The sequence below is a fragment of the Castor canadensis genome, chromosome 9 (assembly GCF_047511655.1).
Source record: "Castor canadensis chromosome 9, mCasCan1.hap1v2, whole genome shotgun sequence".
NCBI classification, from domain to species: domain Eukaryota; kingdom Metazoa; phylum Chordata; class Mammalia; order Rodentia; family Castoridae; genus Castor; species Castor canadensis.
The window spans coordinates 18,916,365-18,937,587 of record NC_133394.1 but is presented as its reverse complement, the minus strand read 5'-3'; the positions used below and the strand labels follow the sequence as shown (position 1 = coordinate 18,937,587).

Genomic DNA, 21,223 nt, shown 5'->3' with positions numbered 1-21,223 from the left:
ATCCTCCGTGCACCGGCGAAGTGGATTTTTAAAGGGTGAGAAAAAAAAGAAAAGGGAAAAGTGTGCACGGCAGAGGCTGACTCAACTCCAAGCCAAGTTCGCTCCCAGCTGTCGCCTGCATCGCCCCAAGTCTGGCTGTGGGACAGGTTCCTCCTCCTTTTGTTTAAGTATCCAGCGAATGGGTTTCCTGTTGACACTGGGATATTGTGAAAAGGCAGGAAGAGGCCAGGCCTCCTCCTCTCCCTCCCTCCGCTCCCTATCCCGTTTATTTATTTTGCACACGTTGTCGGCGCCGAGGGGGTGTTCCCGGCGGGTGTGGCCGGAGGGCGGCCTCGGTGGCCGGTGTCCCCTCCCCGCGGAGGCGCGGCGGCGCGCGGTGGGGCCGCGATCCGCAGGAAGGGGAAGGAGAGCGGAGGAGAGCGCGGAGCAGAGGCCGCCGCGGGTGCGCGGGAGGCGGGAGGCGGGAGGCGCCGGCCCGCGCCGCAGCCGCGCGCGCTGCAGGTGAACTTGGCCGCGGCGGTGGCCGATCCCGCGGTCGCCGTCCCCTCCGCTCCGGGGGCCGCAGCTCGCCCATGGCCGAGGGCCGGCGGCGGGAGGACGAGGAGGAAGAGCTGCGCGAGCGCCGCGAGCTCGGGGGCCCGCGCCGCGCCCGGGGCCGGGCCATCTCGGGTCACCCGGCCGCAGGTGAGGGCCATCTCGGGTCACCCCGGGGGTGGCCGGAGTGGGATGAGGATGGGCGAGGGGGTGAAGGGGAGGTGGGGACCGAAGATCGTGCGCTCTCCAAAGCCACCGGACGATGGCAGTCCCCGCACCAGCCTGGAGGGGACCCGCACCTTCCACTCCTGCTGCCGAGGGCAGTGGCCTTGCCATCCCTGTCCTCACTTGGGGCCGAGCTGGGGAAATGCGAATGGCTTCTAGTGGCCCTGGAGCACAAACTCCATATTTCCCGTGCAAACTATTCCAGGAGCTGCTGGCTTGGCACTCCGCCCGGTGGTCACTTGTCTCGGGTGACCCGGCCACTGGGCCATCTTTCTGGGTTCCCGGGGACAACGACCTCTCCGCTCCTGAGAGCTCCGCCTGCGCCACAGCAGGTCCAGCCACGTGCTGTCTGAGTCAGGTCTTGCCTCGGTGTCCCGCGAACTTGGACCTCGGGTCCCCTCCCTCCTCCCTCCCGCACCCGGAGCTCACAGTCTCCTTGCTATTCGATTGACTTGCGTTAGTTACTTGGTGAAACTCTCTGCCCGCCCCCCCACTCCGCCACCCAGGACAGAGAAGCGCGGAACATAAGGCACTCATTTCATTTGGACCGGGATCAGCTCTGGGCCGATAGTGACTTCTCTGGTCTTGTGTCTGGGGTACACAAAGGCTGCGGGGATCAAATGGTTTGGAGCCTAAGGCCTTCCCTCTCCTGGGCTGGCTGGCAGTCAACCCAATGGAAATTCCCTGGGCTTTGGTTCCAACTGGGTCACAGGAGTTATCTGAAAACTAGAGGGAAGAACCAACCCTGGGGCTGACCGCAAAGAGAGGTGAAGAAAGTGGGAAAGATTGAGGAAAGTTTCAGTAGAGAGTGGGGTGGAGTGGATCCTCCATGAGGCCCCCGGGAAGCTTGGCTGGATGGCTCCTTTAACCACTGATGGAAAGGTAGAAACTTGAGGATATCTTCAAGGGCGAAAGGAAAGATTTTAGCAGAACAGGAAGACATGCTCAAATTGATGTCTTTGTAGAGTCTTGGAACCTTACAGATAACTCCCTCTGCCCTTTACTGGGACTTCTCAGGCGTTTGACTGTCTTGTTGAACAACACTTGTTTTGAAAATAGTAGATAGCTTTGTTCAGTGTAAATCCAGACCTAACGAACTGATGAGTAATTGCTGGAGATCAGTAGCTATTTCTTCAAGAATACAGTGAAAAAACTTTGCAAAGACACCGCCATTGAATTACACAGACTTACACAGTGCGGGCCATCTTGGATTCCTGTTACCTTCATCAGGTACCTGAGAACTGTGTCGAATTCAGACTAGATGGGAACCAGGTGTGCATTCAGCATGTAGTTAGTATGTTTTTCTGAAGCTGGTGGAAATGGCATTTTTGTGACTTTTTATCAGTTCCCTAATATCTCAAGGCTGGTGGAGGCTTTTCTAGGTTCTGTGACAATATTTTGCCAAGACGTGACCTTGTATCTTTTAGGACTCAGGAATTGGTGTTTGCATTTTTCTGACCATTTACATAGGCCCTTTCTTCACGGAGCAATGAGAATATTTTGCAGAAGAGCCTCAAACTTGCAACTTGGGGCTTTATTTCTTTGGGGACAAGTCATTCAATAGTTTGCATCTCTTTTCAAGCAGGGCTTCCCTCCCTTCATTTGTTACCATGTTTTTCAGACACCACCGCATTCCTTACCAAGCTTGGGCATTCTCACTTTGCCTGGGCTGCGTGTGGCTGTCTTCCCAGGGAGAAGGAATGATCTGGAGACAGACAGACTTCTGCTTCTTGCTAATCTTTCACTTTTCCCGTTCTCAACACTCCCTCCTTCCCTCCGCCCCATCTTAGAATTTAAAGATTTTCCTTTTCTTTGATCTCCTGTAACTTAATACCATAAACCCAAGGGTTGTGAACTTGAAGGAGCCTGTGAACTCTTTCCTTCCTGCTAAATTATGCGTGACTGTAGAAATGCATCTATTTACTTTTGCTATGTACATACAGTAAAAAGCTTGTAAATTATAACTGAAAACTCTTATAACCCTTGAATGAGTAAGAAATAGAATATTTTCAGTTTCTTAGAAGCATCTACCTCCCCCACACATAGCCTCCTCTCTTCACATAGCTAATTTTTTTCTGTGTGGTGTGGGATTTGAACCTATAGCTTTGCACGTGCTAGGCAAGTGCTCTACCACGGAGTTACATCCGCAGACTTTGTTTTTGAGGTTTTTTGCCCCCTTGCATTGCTTGAGATTAAAACCAGAGCATTGTACATGCTAGGCAAGAACTTTACCATGAAGCTACATCACCAGCCTTGTTTTTTTGACTCTTGTGTTATTTCCTTTCTTTTCTGTACAGTTTTACCTACACATTTGCATCCTGATACAATATTGTTTAGTCTTTTGTATTTTACACCTGACCTAAGTGAAATTCTAATACCAGGCCTTTTTTTTTTTTTTTTAAGCTGATCATTATTTTTATTAACCTTGCGGAAAACAGGTACTGAGTGGAGACCATAAACTGTCTGGTATGAGTTCTTCCAATTCAAAGGCCAAGGACTCCGGCCAGGATGTGACCACAGAGGGACAGTCCTTGTAGGACAGCCTTAGGAAACAAAAGCACTTTTCAAAATGTAATCACGACTTCATCTGACCATATAAGATGCTAACTGATTTTGTGCTTATACTTCATAAAATGTATGTTATGTTCCCCCTCTGTTTTGTGTGTATGGCGAGTTGCTGGGGACTGAATTCACGCCCTGTCTTCCCAGCTTTTAAAGTAATAAAATGCTGGTGGAGTAGCTTAAGTTGTAGAGCCCCTGCTGAACAAGCACGAGACCCTAAGTTTAAAACCTAGCACCACCAGAAAAAATAAATAAAACTAAATAAAGTAATAAAATATCTTTGACATAACACCAGGAGAAAAGAAAAGCCCAGTTGAGGTTTTGCAGCATTGCAGGAACAACCAGGTGCCGCGGGTCAGGTCAGTGAGGACTAATTCTGTAGTAACTCCTGATTTAGGAGAATTAATTTATGAGCAGATACAGGAAAGGTAAGGCGGGAGCAGAGAGAATACCATTTTTGGAGACTTTCTTACAGCGATGCTAAGGTGTGGTGAATCTGGTACCGTGTGAAGTGTTCACTGCTGATGGCGGGATGTAAGATGGTGTTACTTCTTGTGACCTAGAGTGGTCACATGAGAGCCAGACACCACACCCGAGTTCCTGGGGAATCTTACTGTCGCCCCTGTGTATCAATCACAAATGAGGCAGAGGAGAAGCTGATATCCTAACCCAGAGACTCTCAGACCATTTCTGCGTGCAGGACAATCATCTTGAAGGCATTGCACCCGCACGTATTGCTGGCCTCATCCCCAGCCTCTGATTCAGTTGGTTGGGAGTGGGGCCTGAGAATTTTCATTTTTAACATGTTCCCAGGTTGAGTTTAGCATGTTGGTTCCACTGCTCTTTGCATACGCCTTGTAATTAACACTGAGGTCATGCCTCAACACTGAGTCTTAAGAAATAGTCCTCAAGCTAATTTGTTCTTTTGAACAGATTAGATGAAAACCAGTAAGATAAACATGGAGATTTCCAGACCAGCACAGAAGGCTTCGTTTCCATTGTGGGTTTTTCAGTGGCTTAAAGGATTTCATGGTTGATTTATGCTGGCTGGCCTGTGTGACTAGCTTCATTCTTTGTGCTAGATTTTCTTTTTTATGTTCTTGGTTCCTCATCACGATCTGCACATCTAAGTTTGGTGTGAAAGTGTCACTGTGTTAGTGTCAGCCAGAGGGAAGAGGTGGAAGGCAGGGGGAATAGAACTTAGGGTGACAGACACTTCTTGGTTTTCCCGGGATTGTCCAGCTTTTTTATTTTTTGGCAGTACTGACATTTGAACTCAGAGCTTCACACTTGATAAGCAGGCACTGTACCACTTGAGCCACTCAAGCAGCCCTTTTTGCTCTGATTATTTTGGAGATAGAGTCTTGATTTTTACTCAGCCCAGCCTAGACCTCAATCCTCTTATTTTTAAGTTTCCTGTCATAGCTGGGATGACAGGTGTTCACTGCCATGCCCAGTTTTTTTCCACCAAGGTGGGGTCTTGAAAACATTGTTGCACAGGCTGTCTGGGAACCATGATCCTTCTGATCTCAGCTTCCCAAGTAGCTAGGATTACAGGTGTGAGCCACTGGCATCCAGTTTGTCCCAGCTTTTAAAATTGAAAGTTCCCTATCCCGGACACCCCTCAGTCCCAGACACATAAGGATGTGAGGTCACCCTAGTCAAGTACAGCTTTGTCAGTGACCTTGGGGTGAAGAGGGAGGAGACAGGAGGGGGTTAAAATCTGCTGATAAGGTTGTTTATACTCATATCACTGCTTCAAACTGAGTGCCATGCTTTTTTCCAGTCATCACTGAAAAAAACTTACATGAAGTTGGTAAGAGTCACATTGTTACATGTAGCTGTTGCTTTTCTGTTTTGATTTGTTTTTATATTTTTGTCTGTTCTTTTTTTCATTGATTTGGTGGGGTTCTTTTTCCAGGAATCTCAACTTTTGTTGAGATTATTATTTTATTGGTTATTTGTGTTGCACATACCTTCTACGTCATTTTCTTTGTAGTTTCTTTTGATGCAGAAATTCCTCATTTTAATGTAGATGATTTTATGAACCTTTTCTTTATAATTTCTGTCCACCCTCTCCCTTCCTGGTTAATAACACTATCCTACTACAAGGTCATGAATTTTCATGAATTTTCTCCTAGATCTTGTCTTGTTTCCTAAAAGATCTGTAACTTTCCTTGGGGAGAGTGCCATAGCTTTTCTCAGACTAAAACAGGCTTTAGAACCTCTGAGTAACCAATCACATCTCCAAAGGGCAGGTATACAAAATTCTGAGTCTTCCCTCAACAAAGCACCTGAAAGAGTGGGAGGCATACAATGCATCTAAATAAATTTTTGCTTTAATAAATTATACATACATACATAGATAGATATTCCCCGCTCCAGCCCTGGACTGGGGATGGAACAGGGCAATGTGCATGCTAGGCAAGCATTCTACCTTACTTTTTCTGTATTTTGACGATACAGATGTTTCCCAACATGAAGGTTTGACATATGATTTTTCAGCTATAATTATGATGGTAAGAAAGAGATGGACATTCGGTAGAAACCATACTTGGAATTTTGAATGTTAATCTTTCCTGAGTGGGTCAAAAAACATGGTCGGACCCTTTCATGCACCATGCTCAGCTAGGATGTGTGGTGAGTTAGGCTTGTGAAGTGCATTTTGGAATTAATATATTGTGGTGGGTTTATCTGGGCAGAGACTCACATAAGTCAAGCAGCCTTTGTGATTACTCTGTTGACTTTAAAACAGCTTTACTATCATCCGTGTGAGGGCACAGAGTCACTGTGCCAGGCACTTCCTACATGTTATCCTCCGTGAGATAGGTATCACTTTCTTCATTTTATAGTAGATAAAACTGAGGCTCAGAAATGCATAGCAGCTCGCCCCAGGTCCCTCAGCTGGTGAGTGGTAGGATGAAGTTTGAGTCCAGGCTGTTTTGGAGTGGATATCAGTGGGGCTTCAGGCTAGCACACTGCAGGTTTATGCCTACAGGTTATTTGCTGTATTTTAGAAATATTTCACATTTATTGAGTGGTTTTGTGCTTAAGAAGGGCTTTCACGACCTCATTTAATTTGATTCTTACAACAACCTGAGAGGGAAGAGGGTAAGTTTTATCATTCCTGTTTGTTTATTTATTTGGCAGTGGTGGGGATTGAACTATGACTCCCATTTTAAAGATGAGTAAATTGAGACTCCAAAATGGTAGAAGGCCTCATCTATAATTGCATAGCTTGATACAGTGGAAATTCAGTTTCCTGCATTGTAGTTTGCAAGTCACAAACCAGAGTTTCTTTTAGGTGACTCATATGACATGTCGTGATCATAGTCTCCCCACTTGTGATTCTGTCTAACAAGTTAGTTTTGAAAACTGCCTTAGGTCTTCTGGGTCACCAGCTTCTAGTTTTTATTGTTAGAATCCCAACATTGTTTATTTTGAAAAGCTTTTTTAAGTTCCATAGAAACTACGGGTATATTTACACATTGATTAAAACTTCATTACCCAGCTCTTCTGGAAGGCTGAGGCAGGAGGATGGTTTGAACCTAGGAGCACCATGTCAGCTTGGGCAACATAACAAGACCCTGTTTCAAAAAATAAACCCAAAACAAAACAACCCCCTGCACTTACCAAGTTCTTTAAGAAGACTGGCCAGTCTTATGTGATATGTCCAAAATGATGTAGAGAGCACTGGTATACGGAAAGGTCTGTAAATAGGCGCCCTGCTTTAAAGAACTTGCTGGTAGGGAAGGGAATGTAAAGTGGTCCACGGTGACTGTTGGTTCAATTGCTGGCTCACCACTTGCTGTGTGACCTGGGACAAGTTACTGACTCTGCTCTCATTCCTTTTTTTTCCTTTTTTTACTGTACATTAAATTGCACATAGTAAGGGGTTTCATCATGACATTTCCGTATGTGCATATAATGTAATTTGGTCATCTTCATCCCCTGTATTACTGTCTCATCACCCCCTTTTTTCCTCCCCCCTTTTCTCTTCTCTATTCTCCTTCCTGGCAGTCAGTCCCTCTTTTGCTTTCATGACCTTGGCTTTTTGGGGTTTTTTTGTTTGTTTTCCTCTAGCTTCCACAAATGACAGAAAACATTCCATACTCATCTTTGTGGAACTGGCTTATTTCACTTAACATGATAATCTCCGACTCTAGCCATTTTCCTGTAAATGACATAATTCATTCTAATGGCTGAGTGAAACTCCATTGTGTGTGTGAACCACATTTTCTTTATCTGTTCACCTGTTGATGGCACTTCTGCTGATTCCATAAATTGGCTGTCGTGAATGGTGGTGTGATAAACACTGGTATACAGATGGCTGTACTCTATGGCTGGATCAGGTGGGAGTGCTTTACTGGCTCCCCATCCTTGCTGGCATTTCTTGTTGTTTGTTTTCTTAATGATGGCCATTCTGACTGGAGTGAGGGGGTCTCAGTGTAGTTTCTTTTTTTTTTTTTTTGTGCAGCACTGGGGTTTGTACTCAGGGTCTCAGTTTTGCTGGGCAGGCGCTCTACCGCTCGCGCCACCCCACCAGCCCTTCAGTGTAGTTTCTATTTGCATTTCTCTGATGGCTAAAGATATTGAACTTTCCTTCACATGTTTATTGGGCTTTTGTACTTCTTCATTTGGAAAGTGTTTAGCTCCTTTGCCCTTATTGATTGAATTATTTGTTACTTTGGTATTTGCGATAGTTTGAGTTCTTTTTGTATTCTGGATAGCAATCCCCTGTCAGATGAAAATGTGGCAAAGATTTTCTCCCATTCTGTAGACTGCCTCTTCATGCTGTTGATTGCTTCTTTTGCTGTGCAGAGCTTTTAAATTTGATATAACCCCATTTGATAATTCTTTCTCTGATTTCCTGAGCTATTGGAGTCCTGTTTAGAAGGTCCCTTTATCTTAAACTGTTTTCCCTGTAGTAGTGTCAAAGCTTCAAGTCTCACAGTAAGACCTTTGATCCATTTGGAGTTGACTTGTGTATGGTTTTCTCCATTCTTTATTTGTAAAAGGGAAATAATAATCAAACCTGAAACATGAAGTTTGAGTTATTCAATATACATTAAATGAGTTATATATATGTATGTATAATAACCTTAGAATACAGTCAGACATACAGAACACATTTATAAAGTTATTAATGTTTGTTTTATGTCTACTTTTTGTGATTGTTGTTAAAATGTCTGATACTAAGTCTACACTTTTCTTCATTTGGGAATAGTTATGTTGTGGTAGAGGCAACACAGGTAAAACATGCCACATCGCTATTTAATAATGAAATGCTGTTGGTTTGTGGTGGACTTCTGGACCTTAGTTTTTGCTTTAGTATTAATTTTTTTTCTTTTTTGGGAGGTGGTGGTGCTGGGGAAGGAGCCAGGGCCTTGCATATGCTAGGTTAGCGCTGTACACCAAGCTCTACCCCCGGGCCCCATGTTTCCTTGGTCTTTATCTGGTATCATTTTTCATGTTGAAGGTTGGAGTGTGCCACTTACATTTAGCTGTCATGTCTGCTTAGATTTCTCTTGGCTAGGATAGTTTCTCAGATGTTTCTTATTTCTGATGGCTTTGACAGTTTTGATCAGCTATTTTGAACAATATCCCTGGATTGGGATTTGTCTGATGTTTTTCTAAAGATCAGACTGGGCTGAGGGCATTTGGGAGGAAGGCCACAGAAGTGAAGTGCCATTTTTATCCCATGTCAAGGGTACATTTTATTAACATGACTTCCCACTACTGATGTTGACCTTGACGCCCAGCATTGGCAGTGATTGTCAGGTTTCTCTACTTCAAGCTTGCTCTTTTCTCTGCCCCTTTCAGACTGTAGGAATGAAGAGAGGCACCTGGACTGTGCATCGTGAGAAGTTAGGCATTCTGCTACCTGTCTTCGTGATACAGTATCTCCATATGGGTTTTTTCTTTTTTTGGTATCATTAATTTTTTTAATGGAGGGTTTAATTTGTAATGGGCAGATATTACAGGCTATTTGTGATCAATGCAACTTGACAGATTTAGGCCTCTTTAATCCTAGCCTGATTCTTCTTTTTTTTTTAATTTTTATTTTATTAATATCTGCATACAATGTTTGGGTCATTTCTCCCCCCTTCCCCCACCCCTTCCTTACCCCCCTTACCCCTTGATACCCGGCAGAAACTATTCTGCCCTTATCTCTAATTTTGTTGAAGAGAGAGTGTAAGCAATAGTAGGAAGGACCAAGGGTTTTTGCTAGTTGAGATAAGGATAGCTATACAGGGAGTTGACTCGCATTGATTTCCTGTGCATGTGTGTTACCTTCTAAATTAATTCTTCTCGTACTAACCTTTTCTCTAGTTCCTGGTCCCCTTCTCCTATTGGCCTCAGTTGCTTTAAAGTATCTGCCTTAGTTTCTCTGCATTGAGGGCAACAAATGCTAGCTAATTTTTTAGGTGTCTTACCTATCCTCACCCCTCCCTTATGTGCTCTCACTTTATCATGTGATCAAAGTCCAATCCCCTTGTTGTGTTTGCCCTTGATCTAATGTCCCATATGAGGGAGAACATATGATTTTTTGGAATTCTTTTGCATTAAGACCATTCTTTTTTACTCTTTTAGTTTTTCAGTCTCTTCAAAGATTTACAGTGGGATTTACTGGCTATTGGAGGAATGTAAGCTCAATTCCTCCACCCTGATTCTGTCCAAATGTCTGATGTGTGCTGACCTCTAGCATATAATTTCATTTCATAAATAGAAAGGGAGGTGTAAAATGCACGTGTCTGATTGAAGGGACCTAGGTGTCAGGCTCATTACACAAGAGTGCTCCATCAACAGGTACAACGACTGGGATGAATGGGATAAATCACTGTCTGATTTTGGAAATGGAAAGGAAGTTAGAGAATGGGGAGGATTTGCAAAAAGACTGGACTCGGGAAATCAAATAATAATGAATTAATATTTACTGCACACTACGTACACTGACAGCTTTGCATGTGTTTTTCTTACCTTGTCCACATACCAATCCTATGATGTAGGCGTGGCTATTTCCTTCCTCTTACAGGTGAGGAAGCTGAGGCCTAGTGAAGATGAAGAGTCCACTGAAGGTCACACAGCTAGTAAGTGACAGAGTAGGATTCTGAGGCACAGCCTCAGAGGTAGCCTCCTTGTAGCCTACCCAGTGTGCATTCCCTGCTCCTTCCCAAGTAAGTGGAACCCCTGTATTTCTGGGCTCAGCAATACACTCACCTGTGAGGCTGCCTCTTCCAACCTGCTGATGAAGTGCAAGTAAAAGGGGTTTCCAGGAAAGTTTTTAAAAGGGGCTGATGAGGCCACACAGAATATCCTTTCCTTATTGCCTTCCTTCCCTTCCTACCATGGGTTAAGTCAGTTTTCTGTCTCTGTGACAAAATACCTGAGATAGCAACTTAAAAAGAAGAAAGGTTTGCTTTGGTTTCAGAGTTTCCAGTCCATGCTTACTTGGCCTCTGTTGCCTTTGGGCTTGTGGCAGGGCAGCACACCACATCATGGCTGGGAGTGTGTATAGCAGAGGAAGCTGTTCATCTCATGATAGTTGGAAGTAGAGAGAGAGAGGCAGAGGCACAGGGGACTCGACATCTCCTGAAGGGCATTCCTCTAGTGATCTGCTTCCTTGTACTAGGCCTCACTCCTAAACTGTCCACCACCTCCTGGTAGCACCGCAGGCTGGGAACCAAACTCTCCAACGCATGGGCCTTTGGGGAAAAACTGCAGTACACCAGGGACAAGGATGCCAGGTCCATAGCTGTCCTGAGCCATGAGGTGATCCTCAGAACAGAAGCCAAGACAGAGAATGATGGAGCAGAAAAACAGATGGAGCCTCCATTTCCAGGAACATTTTTTCCTCCTTTATTGGAGAAAAGGTGCTGTCTTGTTCACACCACTATCCTAGGCTGCTGTGCCTGCCAGCTGAATGCAGTTCCTCACTGATTCACCTTGATCCTGAGTGCTTTCCTCTTACCACCAGGCACTTTGTCCAAATGAGGCTACTCTAAGGCAGAGTCCCATAATTATTTTCTGCTTTACTGTCTTGTGACCTTGGACAAGTCACTTAAGTTTTTGGAGCCTGTCTCCGTTTAAAGCATTTTGAATGGGAATTTTTCATTCTCTTTTCTACAGGTTCATTATGGAAAACATGTTTGGGGACTTCAAGTTCACAGATGTGATGTGTAGTTTTTGAAATGGGACACTGTTGTCCTTGGGACAAGTTTAAGGGTATTGAAAAGAAAAGGTATCTGAAAACAGAGTTTTCTGGGTTTGTCATCTGCTCAGTGCCAGTTTTATTCTGGATAAATAAATAGAAGTTGTGACGGGGTGATTTTGTCCCTGCTTTGATGCATTTGAGCAGATGACAGGTGCATTGCTGATGAGGCCCTGCGGCCGCCGCACGGGATTCAAGGTTTATTTTCAGCATGGCTGCTGCCTGGGCTCTGAAGCTTTGTTTCCAGAAGACACATTACTCACAGGATCACTGCCCTGGAAGACAGATAAATGCTTTTTCTTTGAGACTTGTCCAAGAGCAGGTTGTGTTTACGCAGGATGTAGAGAGTCCGTTTTTCTGGCAATTACTATTTCCATTTCCAAATAGTTCTTTGAAACTGGTACAGAGGTGTTCACACCACACTGCAAGGTCCCCAGCATGGGGAATGCCGACCATTCCTTCTTATCCTGCCACACACTTTTGCTTCTTCCTTTCTTCACAAGGACCCTCACTCAGCACACACCTGCTAGTGGAGGCAGCTGGAGTTGTCTGTCTGGAGATTACAGGGTAGATTTGTGTTGCTCAGTTGAGGCATAAGTATTGCCAGTGGAGTTACATGTGGTCCATGAGTGGATCCTGTTGAAATAAGGGTTGTTATTTCAAGTTTTTAAAATGTGCAGACTTGCATTTGAATGTTACTTTTAACTGGATGCTTAGTCTTGTGAAATACCTTAATATCATGTATTTTGTCTTACCTGTTCTGTTACTGTTTCTTTGTCATAGAAAGATTCTTGAGGTGTTCTAGTTTATAGCACGGTGTGGTACTTCTCACCATTCTGCACCAATGGGAACTCTAAGCAGTGCTTCATGTAATAGAGATGAAGCACTCATGCTCTCTTGGAGATCTTGCTAGAATGCAGAGTCGATTTTGAGGCTCTGCATTTCATTTACTGTGTGCGTGCGTGCATGCGTGACACAGGCTTATCATGGTGCCTAGGCTGGCCTTGAACTCTTGAGCTGAAGCAATACTCCTGCGTGCCTGAGACTACTGGCTTGCACCCCTGTCTCCTGAGGAGAGAGGCTGCATGTCTAACAGGTCCCAGGTGACACTGCCATTGCTGGTCCCACACTTTGAGTAACAGGCTCTCAATTTTCTCTAGGATGGAGCCAAGGTTCTCACCTCTTGCAGGACAGCAGAATCAGCTAGGAGGCGTGTGTGTGTGTGTGGTGCTAGGGATTGAACCCAGGTCCTTGAGCAGTCTAAGCAAGCACTCTACCATTGAGGTGCCATTGAGCTACATCCCCAGCCCAACTAGGAAGCTTTAAAAAAGACATATGCTCACCGCCTGCCCTCCGGCTGCCTGATTCATTACTTCTGGAACTCTTGCTAAGGAACTGCATTTTTGAAGTTCTAGGGTGAAGTGAGAATCCTCGGTGTGTATCCCATTACAAAACGTGATGGTGAGTGTTCTCAGTGTGACTTCCTTTCTTTGGAACTTGTGTTTTCCCATCATAAGTAATTCATATGTGATGACTTTCAGTTAAACAGAAGAAACAGACTCTACCGTGCGTTTTTCTTTTTTTAGCTTTATTGAGGCATAATTGATGAAAATTATTCAAGGTTTGCAACATGTTTTTATACACATATACATTGTGAAGTGATTATTACAGTCAAACTAGTTAACCTTACGCACTTCACATAGGTACTTCTGGGGGTGGTGCTGGGGATTGAACCCAGGACCTCACACACACTAGATAAGCTCTCTACCACTGAGCCACACCCCAGTCCTGCATTACTATTAACTGGAGTCACTGTCCTGTACACTCTGTCTCCAGAAGGCATTCTCTTTATAACTGAAAGTCTGTGCTCTTTGCCCAACATCTCCCCATATCCTGCCACCACCCAACTCTGTAACCTCCCTTCCACTCTGTTTCTAAGGGTTTTGTTTTGTTTTGTTCTAAAGATTCTACACATAAATGAGATCATGCATATTGTAGAATTGGTCGTTCTATGTCTGGCTGATTCCACTTAGTATAATGTCCTCCATGTTTATCCATATTTTCCCATCAGAAGGGGACTAAAGTAAAAAGGAGAAAAATAGAGGGGATGAACCAATTTGGGTTATAATACAAATATATACATGGAAATGTCACAAGGAAACTCCCTATACAGCTACCTTAAACAAAAATGTCTTTCTCTCTCTCTCTTTTTTTTTTTTTTTTACAAAAACAGAACAGGAAGGTAGAACTGGGATTGGTACCAGTGGGAGGGAGGAGGATGTAAGGAAAGGGTGTAGGAAGATGAAAACGGGGGAAAATACTATGTATACTTGTATGTAAATGGGAAAGGATAACTGTTGAAACTATTGCAGGAATGGGGGGAGGAGGGATAAAGGAGAATGATGGAGGGGGTGAATTCAACTATGACATATTGTAAGCACTTTTGTAAATGTCACAATGTACCCCCAGTACAACAATAATAAAGAAAATGGCAGGATTTTTTTCTTCTTGAGGGCTGAATAATATTCCATTATACATACATATTATGGAATGTATATATGCCACCTTTTTGCCCAATTATTCTTTTTCAAACACTTATATCTTGGCAGTTGTGAATAATCCTGCAGTAAACATGAGAGTGCAAACACCTCTTTGAGACAGTGACTTTATTTCCTTGGATATGTAGCTGGAGGTAGAATTTCTGAGTTATGTGACAATTCTAGTCTTACTTTTTTGGAAGAGCCTCCATACTGTTTTCCATAATGGCTACACCAATTCACATTCCCACCAATAGCATATAAGGATTCCCTTCTCTCCACATCTTTGCCAACTCCTGTCTTTAACTGTTTGATAATCTCTGTCCTAACAGGTAAAAGATCTTGCAGTGTGGTTTGATTTGCATTTTCCTGATGATTAGTGGTGCTGAGGCTTTAAATAGACCATGGGCTCTTAGTCTTCACTGGAAACACGTTTATTCAGTTCCTTTGCCCATTTTTGATCTGGTTATTTTTGTTGTTATTGAGTTATGTGAATTCCTTAGATATTTTGACATTTGACCTCTGATGAGCCGTCTGGTTTGCAAGTTTTTCTCCCATTTCAATGGATTTCTTTTCATTTATCAATTGCTCCTTTTGCTATACAGAAGCGTTTATACGTGCATTTTATCCCTCCCTCAGCTGACCACGTAGTGAGTGGTAAGTGAGCGTTCACTGAATAACTCAAAAGCGCTCTGTGTGTGAGTTAACATTCTCACAGCTTGCAAGAAACAGAGGCCCACTCTGCCAACCTCAGCTGATGGAGGCTGTGGCCAGAAGTCATCTGGAAATGATAGTGGCAGTGGAGACCATTGCTTTGAAAGTTGGAATTACTCAGTGTGTTAGTGACATCAGCATTTCTGGGATTCCGTTTACCTGTGTCTGCTTCCAGGGTTTCTGAAGTTACTCCATAATTGGATCTTGTTTTTCTTCCAAGAATGACACTTGTAGGAGTCAGTTGGCCAGACACAATTCTGCACAGGATGCCCCTTTGGGGAAGGGCTCTCCTGCCCATTTACCTCAGGGAGCTGCCTTGTCAGACCACCCCAGTGGCAGGTGAGCAGGAATCTTTCTTCCTGAACTGAGCAGCTCATGGCTGCCCCCAACACCTTCAGTCTCATTGAATTTTGTTGTTGCTGTTTTATGTATTTTTTGAGACAGGGTCTTGCTGTGTTGCCCAGGCTGACCTCCAACTTGCAATCTTCCTGCCTCAGCCTCCCAAGAGGCATGAGCCACCAGTCCTGGCTAATCTTACTGGCTTTTAAAGTTCTCATGTACATTTGGATAGTTAACCAAGAAAAGGTGGCTCCTTTTCAGGGAAGTGGGGAGACACTGGCCAGGGAGTAATCATCAGGAATGACTGTGCAAGGGTGCTTTTTAAAAAGCCCTGCACCCCCAATTGTATGGACAGCGTGGGAGGGAAGATGCTAAAGGAACACAGTGCAGTGCTTTCCACAGTCCCAGCACTTGGGTGGCGGAGCTGGGAAGATCACATGAGCCCAGGAGTTCCAGGCCAACCAACACAGCGATGTTATCAGTGGGTGGTCTCAGAGGACCCTAGTCCAGAAAATCTCAGGTCCTTGGTGTCCTGTGTGGAGACACACAGATTGCAAAGCTGTCACAAAGTTTTATTGAGAGTGAAAGCAGAAAAGTACACTCCCCAAGAAGAGGGGGAGCGGGCTCTGAGTGAGGTAGCTCTCTTAAGCAGCTCCTATAGCTCAAGCACTGGTGCCTTGGTTTAGATGGGTATTTATACACAACAAGGGTGGAGCAAGGGGACAGGGGACATTTGGGTGGCACTTAGTAGTGGCTTTTGGTGACTGATAGATTGATTGACCATGCTTGTGATTTCACTCTGTTCTAATGAGATGCAGCCCTTAGTCAGTAGGCTGTCATGTGCCCATGACCCAGTTTGGGTCCAGATGAAAATGCTATGTCCAAAGGGGCATTTTGGGGTGGTTGTGGGTGGAGCTAGACCACCTCTTCCCCAAGAGACATTCTGCAAGGAGACCATCTTTTCCCAGGACCAGGTTTGGGTACTTTCCTTGAATTTCCTGCCTCACTGAGACCTTGTGCCAAAAACCAAAAGGGTTCTGAGGCAGCCTTCTCCTGGCAGTAACACATGGATGAGTTGAGATCGTCACATCAATCTGGGGCAAAGATACTGAACGGGTAGTGTTAATTAGAGCGAGTTTGCTCTAAGCATTAAGTCTAGTGATGAGTAGTTTTAGTGTTTAGCACAAACCTCTGGTAGCTCCTCGAGCAAGGTGATGTCAGCCTTGTGGGAGGTCATTTGGTGCCTATCACCTCACAGGTTTCCAATGAGTTTTTAATGATAGTGAGGTAAGGGTCTTAATTCTAATATTCTTTCGTTCTTTTCTCTTTTAATGGAGTTCATAGATTTCTTATTCTTGTAGCAGGCTTTTTAAACAGCACCAAGCTCTTGTGAGAGCTGAACAAAATAGCTTATTTATCAATCATTTACTCACTGCTTCATCTTTGTCTGGAACTTATATAACCCTCTGACAGCTTTGGGAGGTGAGTGCTTTTATTATCCTGTTTTTAAGGCACTTTTTAAAAAGGAAAAATGGGATAAAGAGAAGTTAAGTTGATCTGGGATTTGAACCCTGCAGTCTTCTTTAATTTATATACAATAAAATTGACTTTTTGGGGTAGGGCCGGGCCCAGGCTGCTGTCTTCCACCTCGCTCCGTGGCCCAGGCTGGCCTGAGACTTGAAGTCCTCTGCTCGGATTACAGGTGGTTGCCACTCTGCCCGGCATAAACTGGCTACACACACAGAGATTCAAATGAGGACTGCGAAGTCAGATAGAGGACAGTTCCAGCGTCCTCAAATTCCTGGTTCTGCCCCATGTGCTTAGGTCTTCAGCACACCCCAACCTCTGGCAACACTCAGCTGTCCTCTGTCTCTATAGTTTTGCCTTGCTCAAAATCATGTGTAAATCGAATCATAAAGTTGTCACCTTTGAGACTGGTTTCCTTCCCTCAGCACAGCACTGCATAAATTCACTCATTTTGTGTTTGATGAGTTTCATTGCTGAGCGTTATTGTGTGAGTGTACCAGTCTCTTTGTGTACTTATCTGATGAAGGATGTTGTAAATTGTTTTTAGTTTTGGGTGATGTCAAATAAGCTGTTAGGTTTTTTATATAAACATCAATTTTAATTTGTTTGCTTTTTTTTTTTTTTTTGAGAGAGGTTCTCACTATGTAGCCCAAGCTGGCCAGGAATTTGCTATGCAGTCCAGGTTGACCTCCAACTTTCCATCCTCTCGCCTCAGCCTCCCCAGGGCTGGGATTATAGGTTCAAACACTACACCCAGCTCATAAATTTTTATTTCTCTACTTTAAATACCTAAGTAACATGGCTAGGATGTGTTTACCTTTGAGAAATGCACAGTTTTCCAGAGTGGCAGCCCCATTTGTGCATCAGCACCAACAGCTTATGAGAGGTTTGTTTGAAGGTGAAGAATGCTCAAGTCTTTGTACCTTTTAAGATTCAGTTGTGTTCATACTTGAAGTCATCCCCTCTCCATTGTGGGCATAGGAATCACTAGAAATGTGAATTAATGTACAGATTCTGGTCCTGCATCCCATCAGCAGTCTTTATTTTTTTGAGAGCTTTTTGTGTTCTCCTCATCTACAGCTTATGTTTTCTTTCTATTTAACAGAGTCTTTAGCTCTTTGGCATATCTCACATAACTGATTTAAAGTATTTGTCTAGTAAGGCCAATGTCTGGGCTTCCCAAGGAATCATTTGTACTGAGATTGAACTCAGGGCCTCGAGCTTGCTAGGCACTGGCCTACTACTTGAGCCACCCCCCCACCCCTCCTCGAGCTTGTTTTTGTCCAGGCTGGCTTTGGACCTTGATCCTCCTATCTATCTCTGTCTCCCGAGAAGCTTTGATTACAGGTGTGAATTACCACACGTGACTTGATTACATTTTTGTGTGTGTGTGCTTTGCTTCCCGTTTCTTTTTGTAGCACATACATTTTTGTTGAAAACTGGACATTTTGAATATTATCATGTGGCAATTGTGGAAGTCAGATTATCAGATTCTCCTCCCTCCCCAGGGTTTGTTATTGCAGCTTGTGATAGTTGTGGTTGTTGAGTGGCTTCTCGGAACTGATTTTGTAAAGTCTTTATTCTTTGTGCTGACAGTAAAGTGTTGGTTTTATTGGCTTAATGGTTAACTGGTCATTGGGTAAGTTTTCTTATGCTAGCAGACCTGCTGTGCTGTGTGTGGTGCTGCCTACCTTCGGTGCTCAGCCAGGCAGCTTACAACCATTGAGCTTTTACCTCCTGTTTGTGTTTGGCCTGAAGGTGCACAAAAGGTGAGAGGTCAGGGCCTTCTCGGTTTTTTCCGGGCCTCCCTGGCAATGCACCAGAGGAGGTGCAATGTCCCAGGCAGAGGTGGAAGTTTTTCGAAGCCCTGTTCTTTCACTAGCCTTTCCTACCAACCCTTTTGATCAGACTGCTGTTTACCCTGACTGTTACTCTGGCACAGTAGCAAATAATATATTTATTTGCCTGTAAATATTTTTAGCAAATGCCCTCTCCCCTGTCAGTTTAACACCGAGAGTTCCAAGTTGGGTGATATAAAGGCAAATCTTTTGTGCTGGCCTTCCAGGGAGCCCCCAGATAGGTCAAACTAAACTATTACAGTTCTTTGTAAATAAACGTATGCCAGGACCAAGAATGCAGGCAGATTTCATTTTTGGCAGCGCTAGGGATTGAACCCAGGCCTCCCACTTGCTAGGCAAACACTCTATCACTTGAGCCACACTCCCAAATCAGACAAATGTGTTTAAGCCTACTGCTGAGCTGGGGACTGGAGAAAAGGATAGAGAAATTAAAATGCCACAAAGCTCCTGTTTAACAAAGTCAGCTATTTTTTATTTATTTCACTGGTTGCAAGCCTTTCTTTCTTTTTTGTGGTACTGAGGTTTGAACTCAGGGCCTTGTGTTTGCTAGGCAGACACTCTACCACTTGAACCATAACCCCAGCTTCTACATGCTTTCAGTTAGTTTCTGGAGCTCCAAAAATGTTGATTCTGCCAGTTTCTGCTGGTTTTTTTTTTTTTTTTTTTTCAGGGATGGACTGTGAGGTTCCTCACCATCATTTTTTTTTTTTTTTGTGGATGTCACTTAAATATGTCAAAATGGCTTTACCAAAACACTGAGTGAAGTCATCAGTCTTTCTATGAACAAATCAGCCCAAGTTTTCCCACCCGAAAAACAAAACAGCAGGTGTGGCCAGTCTTGTACGTTCCTGACACGGAACTGTCTCAGGTGTTTCTATAAGGAGGGGTGTCACTTGGCAGATGACGGGCCTCGCTCCAGATCCCTCGTGGGCAGCTTGCTCTTCTCAGCCACTGACACCTACCAACCCCTTTGTAGCATTTTCAAACATGACTTCCGGGGAAATCTTGCCAGGGACCTCTGTGTTCCTCTGTGTTGTTAGTGGCTCAGAGAAAGGAGCCATGCTGCCCTGTTCAGTGCAAATTGGTCATGTTAAAAAATAATACGTGGTTAACCCTGTGGAGAGTGGAATTGAAGAGGGCTTGAAGCAGTCACTTTGTACTTCTGTATTGTTTGAGTTTCTTCCAATGAGTGCTTCCTACTCTTGAAATTAAAAGAAAAGTAAATTTAAAATACTGTGACGGTAGCTCAGTGTCACAGCTCATGCTTGGAGTACGTGGAGCCCTGGGTTCCACCCCCAGCACCAACCCCCCAAAGCAAACAAAACACATGAGGAACGATTGCCTACTGTTCTAGAATGTTTATTGTTCATATATTATTATTATTATTTTTTTTAAACCTATTTTTCGCTAAGATAAGTTACTGGACTGATCATAGAAATGCTGCCCTGCAGAAAGAAGAAATGATGGACAAACTGTGAAGGAAACCATCATAGGAAGGGGTTATCTAGTTGTGTTTTCCCAGAACATTGTTTTTCAGGATCCTGGCTAATTTATCACTTATTCTTGTGGTTGATTTTAGGATATTCACTTGTTTTCATACGTTACCATCACTTGAAAAGCAAATCCTCATTTATAACCAAACTGTTGAGTGCTGTTTGACACAATCAAAACTTATCTTCAGCATTCCCTGCCTGTTTTTCACATCTATTTCATCTTTGTCTTGTGACTCAACAGCACCTCCTTAGAGGACTGGCTGGATTCAAGGAGACATGCATTCTAAATGTTCACCCTCCCCCTAGCCGGCTGTATGGCCTTGACTTAATCTCTTAATTGGCAGTATGAAGGATTTAGACTCAGGCCCCAGGCTTGTGCCTGTTTATAAATAAAGTTTTATTGAAGCACAGCCTTGCTCATTAATTTGCATATTGTGAATGGCTTCTTTGTCTTGAATCTGCAGAGTTGAACAGTTGCAACTGTGACCTCAAGCCTAAAATACTTCCCTCAGCCCTTTACAGAGAAAATTTGCTGACTGCCAAGTTTCCCCTCAGGTTCAAATTTTTCTTCTAGAATTAGGATGTAAGACTCCACTATTTTTTTTCCCCAGTTGTGTTGCTTCTCCATCTTGAAGGCAGGAAACACCACTAAATTATACATTATTATCCGCTAGACACATGTAGCTGTCCTATTTTGTTGTTTATGCTCAGTGACCACCTTCAGAGCTCAGTGTCTTATGCACCTGGTGAGCTGTAGCCCGGCCTCATCTGTGGTGCTTTTCTGGGACCCTGGCTCAAAGGACAGTCCCCATTGCTGGGAGCAATGGAAAGAAACTGTGCCAACACTGGAAACTTCTGCTGGGAAGTTCCCTGTTTCACATCCACTCACATTTCTTTGCTAACCTGATATTACTGGTACAGGGAAGTATCAGTGTTCTGCAGGAGACCCTGAAAGCTACCTGGTACCTGGAGGGGACAAATAATCCTCTGAGGGAGAGAGAGAGAGAGCAGTGAATTATTTACAAGAGCATCTCTCCCACAGCCTCCTTAAAGGTTTGGCAAAATCTTGCTTTTGGTTTTCTTTATGTTATTTTTCATGAACTCCCTACAACTAATAAGTGACTAGATAGGCCCGGTGAACTTTTGGAATATATTCTGGTTCTTTCAGCTTGTTTATTCACTACTCAGTGGAAGGATATTTTGTGTTTTTAGAAGTTAAAG

General features: G+C 44.0%; 1 protein-coding gene across 3 annotated transcripts in view; it reads left to right on the top strand.

Annotated features, from left to right (window-relative positions):
- The first annotated feature begins 273 nt into the window (after positions 1 to 273).
- Sh3d19 (SH3 domain containing 19) overlaps positions 274 to 21,223 on the top strand; it is a 150,128-nt gene continuing 129,178 nt past the window's right edge. For 2 of the 3 annotated variants that reach the window (XM_020155318.2, XM_074041274.1), the window contains exon 1: positions 274 to 684. In XM_020155318.2, the coding sequence (XP_020010907.2) occupies positions 573 to 684 (112 nt within the window). In that variant the 5' untranslated portion in view covers positions 274 to 572. The remainder of the gene's footprint in view (positions 685 to 21,223) is intronic. The other variant, XM_074041276.1, reaches the window with a different exon arrangement.